Below are 18313 nucleotides of genomic sequence, written 5' to 3' on the forward strand. Positions count from 1 at the left end.
GTTTTTGTGTTTTTCTACAACATGTGTCGTTTCTTTTCTTGTGAGCAGGATATACCATTCCTAAGCCAGATGTGATTACTTTATTGGAGCAACAGAAAGAGCCCTGGATAGTAATGAGGGAAGGGACAAGGAGTTGGTACACAGGTGAGTGACAGCAAATCAGGCAGGAGGGTGCTATCACAAGTTATGACCCATGGTGTCAGGGAGGAGGCACAGCACTGAGTTGTTTGGAAAGCTCCCTTCAAAGGCTTGAGACCTGTGGAGAAAGGACTGATACCTGAGAAGCATTCAGGTTCTCTCCACATTAGCTACTAAAGGAACTTTACCCAATTTGCCATACTCCTTGTTTCTCTTCTCTCATATTTCTCTCCTCTTTCAAAGTGGGGGTGCTTTCTTTCTTCCCCATCGATGACCATTTTACCTTTGTTTCCAGGTCTCCTTTTACATTTTGATTTATCTTCATTCCTCCATTGTCCAAGTTTTATTCATCAAATATTTCCCATTTACCTAACCTAAGCCAAGCACTGTGCTAGAGATTAGGCACTATTGGGAGACACTCTTGTTGTCGTAGAGATATTGATATTATAGAAACATTTTGTCAATAAGTAAACAGATAATAATCAGGTTTTCATATGTGTTGTGAAGAAAGTTAAGCAGAGTAAGGAGCTAGAGTGTTGGGGAGTTAGTAGGGCTAATTTAGGTAAGATCAGGAAAGGCCATTTTGAGGTGATGATCTTTGAACCAGAGACATAAAGTAAGGTCTCAGGCCATGTGAATATTGAGGAACAACATTACAAGCAGAAAAAGCTGCAAATGCAAAGGTTCTGAGATGAACCATCTGTGTTTATTCCCAAAGCAGATTATGCCACCTGATGTGAACATGCTTGCACAATTGTTTTTGTGTTCAGATGTTTTCATTTCTCTTGGGTGTTCATTTTTCTTGGGAATATATGGAAGTGGAATTTCTGGGTCATAGGACAAGTGTATTTTTTTTTTTTTTTTTTGAGACAGAGTCTTGCTCTGTTGCCCAGGCTGGAGTCCAGTGGTGCCATCTCAGCTCACTGCAAGCTCCACCTCCTGGGTACACGCCATTCTCCTGCCTCAGCCTCCCGAGTAGCTGGGACTACAGGCCCCCGCCACCACACCGGCTAATTTTTTTTTTTTTTTGTATTTTTAGTAGAGATGGGGTTTCACCATGTTAGCCAGGATGGTCTCGATCTCCTGACCTTGTGATCCACCCGCCTTGGCCTCCCAAAGTGCTGGGATTACAGGAGTGAGCCACCGTACCCAGCCAACCAGCGTATTTTTTTAATCATATATGTTGAGGTATAATTAATGTAATATAAAATGTACTCATTTTAAGTGTCAATTTTTATAACTTTTTTTTTTTTTTTTTTTTTTGAGACAGAGTTTCACTCTTGTTGCCCAGGCGGGAGTGCAATGGTACGCTGTCTGCTCACAGCAACCTCCACCTCCTGGGTTCAAGCCATTCTTCTGCCTCAGCCTCCAAAGTAGCTGGGACTACAGGCATGTGCCACCACACCAGGCTAATTTTGTATTTTTAGTAGAGACAGGGTTTCTCCATGTTGGTCAGGCTGGTCTCGAACTCCCGACCTCAGGTGATCCACCCACCTCAGCCTCCCAAAGTGCTGGGATTACAGGCATGAGCCACCATACCCATTCAATTTTTATAATATTTTAAAACAGTTTTATTGACATATAATTGGCATATAGTAAACTGCACACATTTAAAGTATAAAATTTGCTAAGTTACCCTGTATATTGTGAAACCATTACACAATCAAAATAATAAACATATCCATCACCTCCAAAATAAATCCCTCCCTCATGTCCCTCTCTACCCACTGCCCAGGTAAGCACTGATCATCTCTCTGTCACTATAACTTAGTTTTCATTTTCTAGAATTTTGTGTAACGGAATTATGTGGTGATTTTTTTCTTTCTTTTTTAAAAATATGGTGATTTTTAAAATTTAGCATCATTCACTCAGCAAAATTATTTTGAGATTCATCCATGTTGCTGTATGTATCAGTACTTCATTCCTTTTTATTGTTGAGTAGTATTCCATTGTATGGATGTACCACAATTTACTTATCCATTTATCTATAGGGATGGACATTGAGTTATTTCCAGTGTTTGGCTATTACAGATAAAGCTACTGGAAACTTTCATGTAAAATTATTTGTATAGACTTATGCTTTCATTTATCTTGGGTAACTACTGGGGTAGAATGGGTAGATCATATGATAAATATATGTTTATTTTTTAAGAAACTGCCACACTGTTTTTGAAAGTGGTTGTATCAGCCAGTAGCGGTGGCTCATGCCTGTAATCCCAGCACTTTGGGAGGCAAAGACAGGTGGATCACTGGAGGTCAGGAGTTCAAGACTAGCCTGGCCAACAAGGTGAAACTTCATCTTTACTAAAAAGGCATAGTGGCAGGCATCTGTAATTCCAGCTACTCAGGAGGCTGAAGCAGGAGAATCACTTGAACCCTGGAGGCAGAGGTTGCAGTGAGCCGAGATTGTGCCACTGCACTCCAGCCTGGGTGACAGACCAAGATAATGTCTGAAAAAAAAAAAAAAAAGAAGAAAGTGGTTGTATCCTTTTACTTTCCCAGCAGAAGTTTATGAAAATTCCAGTTCTTCCACATTCTTGTCAGCGCTTGGTGTGGGCAGTCTTTTAAATTTTAGCTGTGCTAATAGGTGATGAGTTACGGTATCATATTGTGGTTTTAATTTTCATTTCCCTAATGCCTAATAATCCTGAGCAACTTTTTATTCTTAATTTATCATCCATATATCTTCTTTGGTGAAGCATCTATTACAGTCTTCTGCTCGCCTGCCTGCCTTCCTTTCTTTCTTCCTTCCTTCCTTCTTTCTTTCTTTCTCTTTCTTTTTTTTTTTTTTTTTCAGAGTCTTGCTCTGTTGCCCAGGCTGGAGTGCAGTGGTGCAACCTCGGCTCACTGCAACCTCCGCCTCTTGAGTACAAGCAATTCTCCTGCCTTGGCCTCCTAAGTAGCTGAGACCACAGGCATGTGCCACCATGCCCAGCTAATTTTTGTATTTTAGTAGAGATGGGGTTTCGCCACACTGGCCAGGCTGGTCTTGAACTCCTGACCTCAGATCCACCTGCTTCAGCCTCCCAAAGTGCTGGGATTAAAGGCATGAGCCACCGTACCTGGCCTTCTGCCCATTTTCTAATCGCATTGGTTGTTTGCTAATTATTGGGTTTTGAGAGTCCCTTATATATTCTGGATGTAAGTCCTTTATCAAATGTATGATCTGTAAACTCTTAACAGTGTCTTCTGAATAGCATAAGCTCTTAATTTGATTAAGTTCAGTTTATCACGTTTTTCTCTTATGGACTGTCCTTTCAGATCATATTTAAGAAATCTTTGCCCAATATAAAAAGTACAAAAATTTTGCCGGGCGCGGTGGCTCACGCCTGTAATCCCAGCACTTTGGGAGGCCGAGGCGGGCGGATCACAAGGTCAGGAGATCGAGACCATGGTGAAACCCCGTCTCTACTAAAAATACAAAAAAAATTAGCCGGGCGCGGTTGTGGGCGCCTGTAGTCCCAGCTACTCGGGAGGCTGAGGCAGGAGAATGGCGTGAACCCGGGAGGTGGAGCTTGCAGTGAGCCGAGATCGCGCCACTGCACTCCAGCCTGGGCGACAGAGCGAGACTCCGTCTCAAAAAAAAAAAAAAAAGTACAAAAAAGTACAAAAAAGTACAAAAATTTTCTGTTTTCTTCTAGAAATTTTTTTTTTTTTTTTTTTTTTTTTGACAGAGTCTCTCTCTGTCGCCCAGGCTAGAGTGCAGTGGCAGTCTCGGCTCACTGCAACCTCCACCTCCCAGGTTCAAGCGATTCTTCTGCCTCACTCCCTAGTAGCTGGGACTACAGGTGCCCGCCACCACGCCCAGCTAATTTTTATATTTTTAGTAGAGACAGGGTTTCACCATATCGGCCAGGCTAGTCTCGAACTCTGACCTCATGATCCGCCCACCTTAGCCTTCCAAAGTGCGGGGATTACAGGCGTGAGCCACTGCCCCTAGCCTTTCTAGATATTTTATAGTTTTAGATTTTTGCATTTGTGTACCTATTGTACACAAAGTCTTCCAGAAACTTTAAGACAAGGGAATACTTCCAAACTCACTCTTCAAGTCCAGCATTACCCTGATACCAAAACTAGACAAAGGCATTATAAGAAAAGAAATCTATAAGTCAGTATCTTTCATTTACACAAATGCAAAAATTCTAGAGAAAGTTTTAGCCATTTGAATCCAACAATTCATGAAAAGAATAGTAGTTACTGGCCATTCTTGGCATTCCTTGGCTTGCAGATGCATCACTCCAGTCTCTGCCTCCATCTTCATGGCACCCTCTCTTGATCTCCCTATGCCTCGCTCTTATAAGTACACCTGTTATTGGATTTAGGGCCCACCCTTTTTCAATATTAGGTCACATTCACAGGCACTGGGAGTTAGGAACATGTCTTTCCTGGGGGCCACAATTCAGCCTACTATGTCTGAGAATAAAGGTGTTTATTTTTCTCCTTTCTAAAGCCTGTATTCTTCTCCTTGCCACTCTACTAGCCAGGACCTGCAGTGTAGTTACTGACTAGCAGTGAGTTTGAGGATCTGTGAATGAGTAATGATAAAACACAACTGATGCTCACCATATAAAATATCTCAGTACTTGAGATGGGACAGAGACAAAGAGAAGGAACAGTAGCCACACACATAGGGCAAATGTAAACAGTTTTGGAGATACCTAATGTTCAAGGTGACAATAGGTAATTGGAAGATAACGAAATACAAAAATGACTTTTCCATTTATACTTTTGACTGAGCAATTTTGGATGTACCTTTGTTCCCGTTCAGAAGGGAAGTCATCTAGGAAAGAGCATATTTAATTGCTGGACTAGGATGAGATTGGAATCAGGGAGGTATATTCATAACTATGTTGTAATTTGGGGAAATTAAGTTATGATACTTAGCTGCCTTCTCGGTGACTTGTTTGTAATATTTACAGAGGTGGTTTGCAAAGGTCTTACAAATAAGAAAGGACTTTTTATCCATGGTAATATGTTTGGGTTTTATTGTAAGGGGAACGAGAAACTCTATTTTAAAGGGAAAAGAATTATGTACAGATTTTCAAAATGATCCCCATCAAAGCTATTTGATGAAAAAGATTTTAAATGCACATATCCAGGACTTGTGCCTATAGATTTTGATTTTGTCTGGTTTGGTGCCTGAACAACAGTATATGTAAGAAACTCCCCTAAATCCATCCTAAATAGGAGGACCACTGATGTACCCTATTCTCCTACTCACCTATTTTACCATTCTTTTTTTTTTTTTTTTTTTTTTGAGACAGAGTCTTGCTCTGTCACCCAGGCTGGAGTGCAGTGGCGCAATCTTGGCTCACTGCATGATCTGCCTCCTGGGTTCACGCCATTCTCCTGCCCTAGCCTCCCGAGTAGCTGGGACTACAGGTGCCTGCCACCATGCCCGGCTAATTTTTTGTATTTTTAGTAGCGATGGAGTTTCACCATGTTAGCCAGAATGGTCCCGATCTCCTGACTTCATGATCCACCTGCCTCAGCCTCCCAAAGTGCTGGGATTACAGGATGAGCCACCACTCCTGGCCTATTTTACCATTCTTAAAAGTCACATCATTTTCTGAGGTATTTTGCCTTCTTTTAAATTGCACTACAATAATTTAGAGTTCTCTAAGCTAGGAACCAGCAAACTATAGCCCATGAGCCAAATACCTCACTGCCCGTTTTTGCATGGCTTATAAGTTACAACTGGTTTCTTCATTTTTTCAGTGGTTGAAAAAATCAAGATTTTGTGTCATGTAAACATTTTTTGAAATTCAAATTTCAGTGTCCATAAGTCAAGTGTTATTATAACACAGCCACACTTATTATCATCTGTGGCTACCTTGGTATTGTAATAGCAGAGCTAAGTAATTGTGACAGAGACCATATGCCTCCCAAGGCCTAACACCTTCACTATCTGGTCTTTTACAGAAAAAGTTTATTAACTCCTGCTCTAAACCATTTATTTCTAATGTATGTTATTTCTGTTTTATCTTTTATTTCTACTATAAGGTACAACCCCCATCCCTGCCCCAACACAGAAAAATAGCATTATAGCATTTGTTTGCTTTTTTCTTTTTTTTTTTTTTTTTTTTTTTTTTTTTTTTTTTGCAGATTTGGAATACAAGTATATCACCACGAATTTACTTTCAGAAAAGAATGTTTGCAAACTCTATTTATCTCAATTGCATACAGGGGAAAAAAGTAAAAACACCATCCATGAGGACACCATTTTCAGAAATGCTTTGCAGTGCAAACATGAATTTGAGAGACAAGAGGGACACCAGATGGGTTGTGTTAGTCAAATGATAATCCAAAAACAAATATCTCATCCTCTACATCTGAAAATTCATGCTAGAGAGAAATCATATGAATGTAAGGAATGTAGAAAGGCCTTTAGACAACAGTCATACCTTATTCAACATCTGAGAATTCACACTGGTGAGAGACCCCATAAATGTATGGAATGTGGAAAGGCCTTTTGTCGAGTGGGAGACCTTAGAGTACACCAGACAATCCATGCTGGGGAGAGACCCTATGAATGTAAAGAATGTGGGAAGGCCTTTAGACTTCATTATCACCTTACTGAACATCAGAGAATACATTCTGGTGTGAAACCCTATGAGTGTAAGGAATGTGGGAAGGCCTTTAGTCGTGTTAGAGACCTTAGAGTACATCAGACAATTCATGCTGGAGAGAGGCCTTATGAATGTAAAGAATGTGGGAAGGCCTTTAGACTTCATTATCAACTAACTGAACATCAAAGAATTCATACTGGTGAGAGGCCTTATGAATGTAAGGTTTGTGGCAAGACCTTTAGGGTACAACGACATATTAGTCAACATCAGAAAATTCATACTGGTGTCAAACCCTATAAATGTAATGAATGTGGGAAGGCCTTTAGTCATGGCTCATACCTTGTTCAACATCAGAAAATTCATACTGGTGAAAAACCCTATGAATGTAAAGAATGTGGTAAGTCCTTTAGTTTTCATGCAGAACTTGCTCGACATCATAGAATTCATACTGGTGAGAAACCCTATGAATGTAAAGAATGTGGAAAAGCCTTTCGTCTTCAAACAGAGCTTACTCGGCATCATAGAACTCATACTGGTGAGAAACCCTATGAATGTAAGGAATGTGGGAAGGCCTTTATTTGTGGTTATCAACTTACTTTACATCTGAGAACTCACACTGGTGAGATTCCCTATGAATGTAAGGAATGTGGAAAAACATTCAGTAGTCGCTATAATCTTACCCAACACTACAGAATTCACACTGGTGAGAAACCCTACATATGTAATGAATGTGGAAAAGCCTTTCGTCTTCAAGCCGAACTTACCCGACATCACAGAATTCATACATGTGAGAAACCCTATGAATGTAAGGAATGTGGGAAGGCTTTTATTCATAGCAATCAATTTATTTCACACCAGCGAATTCACACCAGTGAGAGCACCTACGTATGTAAAGAATGTGGGAAGATTTTTAGTCGTCGCTATAATCTTACTCAGCATTTTAAAATTCATACTGGTGAGAAACCCTACATATGTAATGAATGTGGGAAAGCCTTTCGATTTCAAACAGAACTTACTCAGCATCACAGAATTCATACTGGTGAAAAACCCTATAAATGTACGGAATGCGGGAAGGCCTTTATTCGTAGCACTCATCTCACGCAACATCACAGAATTCATACTGGCGAGAAACCCTATGAATGTAAGGAATGTGGGAAGACGTTCAGTCGGCACTATCATCTCACTCAACATCACAGAGGCCATACTGGTGAGAAGCCCTACATATGTAATGAATGTGGGAATGCTTTTATTTGCAGTTATCGACTTACGTTACATCAAAGAATTCACACTGGTGAGATTCCATATGAATGTAAGGAATGTGGAAAGACCTTTAGTCGTCGGTATCATCTTACACAACATTTTAGACTTCATACTGGTGAGAAACCTTATAGTTGTAAAGAATGTGGGAATGCCTTTCGTCTTCAAGCAGAACTTACTCGACATCACATAGTTCACACGGGTGAGAAACCCTGTAAGTGTAAAGAATGTGGGAAGGCCTTCAGTGTTAACTCAGAGCTTACTCGACATCACAGAATTCATACTGGTGAAAAACCCTATAAATGTAAAGAATGTGGAAAAGCCTTTATTCGTAGTGATCAACTTACTTTACATCAGAGAAATCATGTTAGTGAGGAAGTCCTCCTATGTGTAATGTAAAGAGAATATGATGGCTGTTAGAAAATGCCCTTTAGCAGATAATTTATAATTTAAGAAATTTTCTGTTTGTTACAGAACATGTGGGAATCCCTTTTACTTCATGCTCACAATTTATCAGAAATTATTTCATATGTTAAAGAGTTGAAAGACTATAGCATCACTCAGTCCCTGTTAGACTTTAGAAGATTGATACCGATGCACTGCATCCCAAACCATCAAGGACCTTTTCCCCTGCAAACTGTTGTTGAACAGTGCTTCTCTAAAATGCAGTAATAATGGGCCAGGTGAAGTGGCTCACACCTGTAATCCCAGCACTGTGGAAAGACAGGAGTTCAAAACTAGCCTGGGCAACATAGTGAGACCCTGCCTCATGGCTTTAGTGAGCCATGATTGTGCCACTGCACTCTAGCTTGGTGACAGAGTGAGAGCCTGTCTCTAAATAAATAAATAAAATGTAGGCCAGGTACAGTGGCTCACACCTGTAATCCCAGCACTTTGGGAGGCCCAGGTGGGCAGATCACCTGAGGTCAGGAGTTCAAGACCAGCCTGGCCAACATGGTGAAACCCTGTCTCTACTAAAATACACAAATTAGCTAGGTGTGGTGGCAGGTGCCTGTAATCCCAGCTACTCAGGAGGCTGAGGCAGGAAAATTGCTTGAACCTAGGTGGCAGAGGTTGCAGTGAGCCGAGATCGTGCCACTGCACTCCAGCCTGGGTGACAGAGCAAGATTCCTTCTCATAAATAAATAAATAAATAAATAATACTAGAATACCAGAAAAATGAAAAGAAAAAAACTGAAAAAACTCAGTTTTTTATTATGGTATTTAACTGAGTTAACTCTGTCAGATTGCTGCAAACATTTCTAAATACTTGCTCTCAGTATCTATAACTTTTGCAGAGACCTGAAGCAAACAATTTGTGGACCAGTGTCAACACATGGACCACACTTTATATAGCGCTGTAACAGAAAATGATTCTGTTAATGTAATGAACATGGGAAAGGCCAGCCTTGGCATATCTTTTTGATATATATAAATAATATAATTCTCACAATTCCACCTCCGTCTATGTGGTGTTTGGCAAAACATGCCCCTGTGCCTTCGTTTTTTAAAATGGTAATAATAGTACCACCTAATAGTATTTTTGTGAGGATGCAATGCTAATAAAAGACAAAACCTTTAAAAGAGTATTTGGCACATAGCGTTTGATCAATAAATAGTGCTTTATTTTTTTCATTAGGGATACACTTAGTACATTCATGTGAGAGCAAGGCCCTGTGGGTGTAAGGAATTTGTAAAAACCGTCTATTACCTTTCACTCCTTATTTAGATTGGGATAATTAACAGGATAATATCCAGTAAAATAGATTAAACTTCCATTTATAAAGTCAGAACCTATCTCTGAAAATTAATGTGAGAAAGAGATCTCTAGATTTGATGGGTGTGAAGATTATGAGAGTAAAGGTTTTAAAGACTCAGGGATAGCTATAATGCTTTTTCCTTTTTATAACCCAAAAAGCAGGTACGTCAGTCTGCTTTTTCTGCCCACAATTAATGATAAATTAGAAACTAACAGCCACTATCCATTTGGAAAAATTAAAAGAATAATGAACACTGTTATGTTCTATCTAGATTCAGCAATGGTTAATGTGTCGTCACATTTGGTTTGCTTATACATAATATTTACATATTTTGCTGTAGTTTTTGAGTATAAATTGTAGATACTGTAACACATCACATCTAAGAATAAAGGCTGCCTCCTGCTTAATTGCTATATAACAATTGTCCAACCTGTCTGTGCCCCAGGGCAGCTTTGAATGCAGCCCAACACAAATTTGTAAGCTTTCTTAAAACATTATGAGATTTTTTTGCGATTTTTTTAAAGCTCATCAGCCATCGTTAGTATATTTTATGTGTGGCCCAAGATAGTTCTTCCAGAGTAGCCCAGGGAAGCCAAAAGATTGGACCCCCACCCCCCAGTAACTTCACACCTAAGGAGATTCGCAATAATTCCATAATCTGTAATATTCAGTCTGTGTTCATATTCTCAGTTGTGTTCATTCTTTTCACTTGTGTAAAGAATGCTTTTCATAGGTTATTTTTAAATTCAGGAACCAAGTTCATGAATTACATCTGTGCATTGTTTGTATCTTTTAAAATAAGAATGGCTCTTCCCCCCACAACTCTATTGCAATATTGACTTTTTAAGCACTCAGGATAGTTGTCTTATAGAATATCACATTCTGGAGTTTTCTCGTTTTCTCAAAGTATTTTTTAATGTGCTTCTTTATCCCCAGTATTTCCCATTAACTGGAATTTGGGATTAGAGACCCAATTAGGTACAGATTAAATATTTTGGCAAGAATACTTCATAGGAGAAATTTTGTATTTTAATTTGTAACCCATTAGGTGGCATACAATGTCATTATACTACTATGGTATCCTTAGTTCATTCACTTGGTGTAGCAGAACGTACATTCCAAAGATGGCCACAGCAATATATCCCATTCTGCATGTTCACCTTACAATGTGATACTGACACTCCCCAAGAGGTAGAGCTCATGGTCCTTCCTTTTGAATCTGGCCAGGCGGGCCTGTGTTTATGGCAGGAGTAACACTGTGATTTCCACAACTAAGTCACAAAAGGCAATACAACTTCTGCCTGACCCACTTGGGATGAAGCCCAGCCACCATGCTACGAAGATGCCAAGTAACCACACAGAAAAGCTAAGTAAAGCTGTCCTGATTACAGCTGTAGTTGAGGTAACAGCTGGCATCCAGCACCAAGCGTATGAGGGTATGAGCCTTCAGATGATTCTAACCCTTAACCTTCAGAAGTTGTCCTAGCTGGTGCTAAGTGGAGCCGAGAAAAGCTTTCCCCCATGAGCCTGCCCAAATTGCAGATTTATGTGTAAAATATTGTCTGTTTTAAGCCACTAAGTTTTGGAGTAGTTTGTTACACAGCAATAGGTAACTGAAATACTTGTTTCATATGGTAATCGCCAGATTTCTCTGTTGTAAAGCTAAGTATTTCTTTTAATTTAATAAGTGATCTGTAGGGTAGTACTTTGGCATTTCGGAAATTTAAAATCTCCAATCATATAATGACACTAGATTAAAAAGAAAATGAAACCATAAAGGACAATTTAGAAATGAATGTGAGATCAGAATTTGTGAATGTGGTCAAACCTGTGCTCAGTGAAAAATCAATAACCTGTTAATGTATTCAGGAAACAAATATTGAGGGTCAGCGCTTTGTTTCTCCTGCTCACCACTCTACTCCCAGTGACTTAATACTGTCTCTTTAACATAGTAATCGCTTATAAAACTGTTAAAATAATGAAGAAGCATTAAACTCAAGAAACTAAGGGAAAAATAAGTCAGTATAAGAAAGAAGGAAGGATCATTAAAAGGAGTTAATGAATTTGAAAATAAAATAGACTTATTAAGGCTTTGTGAAAAAATATTAATCTTGATTTTAGCACATCTGATCAAAGGAAAAAGATAATTACAGCATTGTGAATGAGAATTGGATGTAAGTACAGATGGAGGAGATATTTTTTGTTTTATCAAAAATTTCAAGGAGGTAATATCAAAATTTCACTAGCTCTTTGTACACTGATATTATAATCCTCATAATACAACAGATGAGGATAGTTCTTAAAAGACAAAAATGTAGGTGAGTCTTTATGAAGAAAGCAGAAATTCTAAACCATAAGCACATTCATTCAAAAACCTAGTAAAGCAGTTAAGCAAAACAATTTCTTTACTTGGACTGTCCAGGGATAGATCTGTTCTAGTTTTCCAAATTGATGATGGGAAAGGAAGAGCTGATCCAGTCCAAATATCTTCAAGATCCATGTTCTCAGTTTTTCTTAGCTTTAGATGGCCAAAGTATGGCCTAGATTGGATATGATAATTTCCTCAATGCTTAACACTGAGCACAATTTTTCACATATTTGAAATCAAGGTGTATCTTACAATTTATGGCGTCTGACAATACTTCCAACCAGGTGGCAGTCATCAAGCAGTTTTGTGAGAAGCCTTCCTGGTAAGAACACAAAAGCATCTGCACCAAAATATATAGATTTAATGGCATGTAGGGGTTTGCGTGAATATATACAGTTGAAATTCAATTCTTAAAATAATTGTAACTCATTTCTTTAAGACTACCATACTACCACTTTCCTCAACTTAAACTAATGTCCATTGTCAACCAAACTGCCTGTGATCTCATGGATCCATTATGGTTTGCAACTCCAGGTCCATTTTATGCCAGTAAGACAGCCATAATATATCATTGTACAAGTCATTTACTATCTAGTTATATCATTGCTCAACATTTGCAAATTCTTTTTACAAATAACGCTAATTGGATGTAACAAAAAGCAGAGTATTTTGAGACATATATTAATGCAAAATTTTGTTACCATATCAGTGGATTGTTCCTTCAAAGTACCAGTGCCTTAACACAACATATCTAAAAGAATGTCTCTGGGATTAGTAGTACTTAATGGCACTTGAGAAATGGTTTGTGGGCACACAGCCTTGTGAAGTTTTGAATACTAAATCCCTTTTTTTAAAAAAAATGCTTATTATCAGGCTATCAAAAGATTTGAGTCTTACAATAAAAATTTGCTTAACTTTAGTGCATGATAAACTTTACTAAGGAAGTCTCATTCAGAATATCTAGTATTTTGGGATGTGAACCCACACTGGAAATGCCATAACCCAAACACAGTGACCCTAAAGATAGAATATTCAGATCTTATGGCAGATGTTTAGCTATGCTGGGAAAGGAAATGAATGATGTATTTCTCTGCTGCTCACATATTCCTCTGCAATAAATTGCTGGCCCAGTTTTGTTTTTATATACTCACTACTATACTAATGAGGATGGCTCAATTTTTTATTTGAACATACTATAATGAATTTAAATTTTATTGATGAATATTTATGTTTTAACAGGTTTTCACTATTTCAAATATACTTCAATAAATATCCTTGTCTGTGATCATTGGTTTATGTGAACTGGAATTTCAGTAGCTGTATATACATGGAAGAACAATTGCTCATACATGATACACTCTTTCAGTTATGTTAGATAATACTAAATCAATCATAGGTTCAAATACCCTACTAAATATTTCCAAATTGTTCTCTTAGATCCTGTGAACTGGTAAACTGAGTGTCCCTGTAGCTTCAGTTTAGGTATGTTTTTGTATGTATTCCTAAATTTTGACTTAAGCCACTTTTGAAATGTATTTCTTGGCCTATCATCATTCCTTTACTTTGACTTTCATATTCTTGGCTTTCTCCATTATTTTTGTCTTGTTTTTTTTCTTCCCTCTAATTGACTTGAATGTCATTCTGGATACTTTGCTATATTGATGCAGTATTTTCTACCTACATGCATATAGTCTGACCATACATTCTATTTTTATGAGACATTTTAAGATTTATAGGTTATCAGTTATGTAATCTTTGCAGATTACATAAATAAAATTTTATTTTCCAGTATTCATATTTAATTTTCTTATTGCAATAGCTAGAATCTTCAGAACACAGTTGAATATTATGGTAACAGGTATCTGTTTTTCCAAATTTAATGGACTATTTCCCAACATTTTTTTCTTTGGTCTTATGTTTCCTCAGAACCCACATTTAATCATTTACTATAATATTCACTTTTCATTTGGGGATAAATTCTCTGCTGACTTTAAATTTCCTTCAGTATATGTGGGGGTAGAGGGATGCCGCCTACTTTTGTAGTGATTGTTAATTTAAAAACTGCCGAATTTTGTCTAAGGACATTTTGTTATCTATTTTATGTTTTTCTCCTTAAATTTATTGATGTATTGATTTGTACTTATGACTTTCTTAAATTTTAAACATTTCTTGTAATATGCTATAATTTTTGTCATACTACTAGAGTTCATTTGGTGATATTTTAATTAGAACTTTTCCATCTATAGTCAAATGAGGCAGTATTATAGTTTCTTTTTCTTTTATTGATAAGACTTTAGAGTTGTAATGATCTGTTCTTTAACACCTAGAAACAATTTGTCCTTAAAGTATTTACATTTTTGTATCTTGATATTTTATTTTATGAGACTTGCTAAATTCACTTAGCTTTAGCAGGGTTTATTTTTTTATAAATTACTTAGAATTTTCTATAAACACAATCAGGGTATCTGTGAAGACAGTTCCTTCTAATTTATATTTCATTTATTTGCCATACTGCACAGGCTAGGGCATTCTGTAGAGTGTTGAATGGAAATGCTCAAAGCAAGGCTGGGCGTGGTGGCTCGTGCCTGTAATCCCAACAACATTTTGGGAGGCTGAGGCAGTTGGATCACCTGAGGTTAGGAGTTCGAGACATGCCTGGCCAACATGGCGAAATCCCATCTCTACTAAAAATACAAATATTAGCTGGGCGTGGTGGTGCACCTGTGATCCCAGCTACTCGGGAGGCTGAGGCAGGAGACGAGCTTGAACCCTGGAGGTGGAGGTTGCAGTGAGCCAAGATCGTGCCACTGCTCTCCAGCATGGGGGACAGAGCCAGACTCTGTCTAAAAAAAAAAAAAAAAAAAAAAAAAAATTCTCAGAGCAGACATCCTTGAGTCTGACTTTAGTGAAAAAGCAGTCAATAATTTATCATAAAGTTCTATGTTAGCTGTTTATTTTCCCTAGATATTCTTTTTGTTTTTTTGACAAATCTTGGGTCAATTTGCCATTGAAGTCATCTGAATCAACCTCTCTTTGTGGAAAATACTTTTAATGGTAGTTTCAAGGACAATATACCAAAAATGTTGAATTTTTCTATCACAGCAAACAATTGAAAATGAAATCAAGAAAATTTCATTGATAAAGAACATAAAATGCTTAGGAATATATTTAATAAAACACATGCAAGACTACTACCTAAAAATTACACAATTTTGTTGAGAGAAGCTAGGGAAGGCCTTAATAAATTGAAACATGCACCATAATCACAGATGAGAAGACCCAATGTTTAGAAGTCATTTCTCAAATTGATCTAGGGATTCAGTGGAATCCTGTCAGAATTTGTTCTGAGCACAGCAATGAAGTGAGGATTGGAGGGTGCTGGTGTAGCTGCACTTTGAGGTAGGTTCATTAGCTGTTGCAAAAGGCTAGTGATAGTCACTGTTAGAAGATGATAGAGGAGGAGAGAGAAGGGACTCAGTAAGCATGGCAGCACCTCATCTTGTGCATCCTTCTTGATAAGGAAAGAGAGGTCCCTGGCTGTTGTCATGAGAATGTCAGCTGCTTGCTCTGTGGGGAGGAAAGGAAAAATACAGGCAACCATTGTCTTCCCTTTTCGAATACACATGATCTGTACAAAGTGGTCATCACTAGGCCTTTCTTGTCCAGGCTATTTCCCCCTTAAATTGTCATACATGCTACAAATTTTGTACTTTCGCTCATCCATTAGAGCAGGTCATTCTTCTAGACTTAGGAGATAATGTCTTTCATAGTCCTCTACGTCAAGGAGCAAACTGTAAGTTTTCTCAGTTATGACAGGGGTTTTTCTCCTCTTGTTTCGTACCTGTTTTTCTTTTGTCTCATCATCCTCACTCCAAGATGTTACAACACCATCAATCATTTTTTGGAGATTATTCACACTAGAAACAGTAAGCTTTCCCAAAGAGCCCTCAAATTGTACTGGCTTAAAGGCATGCTCCAGTTTGGCCACCTGAGGGGTGATAACCTTGGTGCACTCCTTTTTAGGGCCATCACCTTGTATTTCTTCAGCAGCTGATGGTTTCTCCAGCTTTTCAAAGTAATTCTGGTAATAAAAATCATCCAGGTAGGGATCAGTGCTTTGCAGTTGCATCATCTGAATTTTAGAGGCCCAATCCTTTTCCTGCTGCAACATGATATTGGCATATGGATCCTTTCAGAGATGATCGTGATGACTGCTCCAGTGACTTCCTCTATCTCCTGCACCATTGAGATTCTGATGCTGATTTCTATTCTGTTGCTGTCTCTGATGCAAGAGTCAATGGTGCTGTGGATGGAGGTGAGTTGTGTCCAGTCTAAACATTGGGGCCTGAGATCTTAGGTTTTGCAAGTGAGGTTCTGGGCTGTGGAGGTGGTGTAGCAGAGGGTGGAGCACTAAAGGCATGGAAGCCTGGTGCTGGGGGAAGCATCTGCCCAACTTGCCCTTGTAGCAACTTGGGATTCATAGCAGCAAGTGGACTACAAATCCAGGGACCCATACAAACTGGCTGGGAGACATCTGTCCAGCCTGTTGTGCTCCTTCAAGAACCTGTGCTCTCTGAAGGGGGCTAAGAACAGGAGGAACACTGGGAGGAAAAGGGTGACCCAGGAGGGAAGAGTTCAGGACACTGTACAACTGATTTGGAGACATCCTCTTATCATAGGGAGCAGGATAACACGGTGGCATTGGGGGCCGAACATGGACAGGCTTCGAATGCAGAATCTTCCAAATTGGCCTTCCTTTTCAGTTGCTGGTTTCAGGTGGAGGAAAGTCTATGGACTAGGACTGCATAGGCTCTGTTGGGTAAAGCCATCTGCTTAGATGGGGTACCTATGGGAACAGTTCTAACAGGAGGACTGCCAATAATAGGTGAAGTTGACCATCTTGGTAATGCATGTTCAGAAAGGTCCTGATCATTTTCTGGACCCTGGGGGGCCTCTGAGGCAAGGCATATTCTAATACAGACACTGTAAACATTTCCTGAGTGAGCAGTGGTCCTCGGATTTGCCTCAGAACTTCAGATCCATCCCAGATACTGGAATTCAGACTTCTGGTTGGGGCTGTAAAACTGGCCTGGTCTGTGCTGCCCTCATAGCTGGATCTTCTAGTTCATTTTTTTTTTTTTTTTTTTTTTTTTGAGACGGAGTCTCGCTCTGTCACCCAGGCTGGAGTGCAGTGGCCGGATCTCAGCTCACTGCAAGCTCCGCCTCCCGGGTTCACGCCATTCTCCTGCCTCAGCCTCCCGAGTAGCTGGGACTACAGGCGCCCGCCACCTCGCCCGGCTAGTTTTTTGTATTTTTTAGTAGAGACGGGGTTTCACCGTGTTAACCAGGATGATCTCCCGACCTCGTGATCCGCCCGTCTCGGCCTCCCAAAGTGCTGGGATTACAGGCTTGAGCCACCGCGCCCGGCCTCTAGTTCATTTTCAATCACCATCTTACTGAGCCTTTCAGCCAGATTCTCCTCATGGTCACCCAACAAGTCTATTTCTTCCCTTTCTCCGTTGCCTGTTGGTTCATTAACTGCCACTGGTAGCTTTTCTTCCAATTCAGCCAGGCGCTCGTGCTTCCTGCCAATCATCATCAACTGCACCTGACCCAAATGTATCATCATTGAATTGATCAATCTCTTCATCTTCTTCTCTCAGTCCCTGAAAGTAATCTTCATCTTCATCCGGAAGACAATCCTCCCAAGACTCATAGTGGAACATTCTTGGGGAGGTGGGGAGGGAGCAGGGAGGGGAGTGGGAGAGGGAGGGAAGAAGCACGGACTCCCCAGCCTCCTCCATGGCCAGGTCCTCCACCAGCTCACGACCCCTGGCCACCTATTTCTGTTTCTCATATTTGTTCCTATGAATTCTAGTTATTATCATGTATCATTTCCTTACTCCAATACAACTCTGCTGTCATTTACTTCCTTTATGCTGCTATTGTCAAATATATTACATTTCCATGTTATAGGCCCAACAGTATAATTATGTACATATTGTATTATACAATTGTCTTTTAAATTTATTAAGAGAAGTAAAAGAAATGTGCATTTTTGCTGCCTTTTGTATATTATAAATATTTTCTTTTTAAAAATGTGGTTTTGAATTTCCATGTGGATTTACTTGCTTTGTTTGAATAACCTTTACAATTTCTTATATGGTAGATCTGGGAAGGGCTTTATTTCATCTTCATTTTTGAAAGACAGTATGTTACTG

At 39.1% G+C, this 18313-nt stretch overlaps 1 protein-coding gene and 1 pseudogene across 4 annotated transcripts in view; one reads left to right on the forward strand and one right to left on the reverse strand.

Moving 5' to 3' along the window:
- The window catches only part of LOC105495348 (zinc finger protein 546), a 41216-nt gene extending 27973 nt beyond the window's left edge, over positions 1 to 13243 (forward strand). For all 4 annotated transcript variants that reach the window (XM_011764773.3, XM_011764772.2, XM_011764775.2 and 1 more), the window contains 2 exons: positions 49 to 144; positions 6244 to 13243. In XM_011764773.3, coding sequence (XP_011763075.1) covers positions 49 to 144; positions 6244 to 8363 — 2216 coding nt within the window. In that variant the 3' untranslated portion in view covers positions 8364 to 13243. The remainder of the gene's footprint in view (positions 1 to 48; positions 145 to 6243) is intronic.
- LOC139360271 (protein PAT1 homolog 1 pseudogene) lies at positions 10215 to 16866 on the reverse strand (annotated as a pseudogene).
- Positions 16867 to 18313: the final 1447 nt, after the last annotated feature.

The sequence above is a fragment of the Macaca nemestrina genome, chromosome 20 (assembly GCF_043159975.1).
Source record: "Macaca nemestrina isolate mMacNem1 chromosome 20, mMacNem.hap1, whole genome shotgun sequence".
Lineage (NCBI taxonomy): Eukaryota > Metazoa > Chordata > Mammalia > Primates > Cercopithecidae > Macaca > Macaca nemestrina.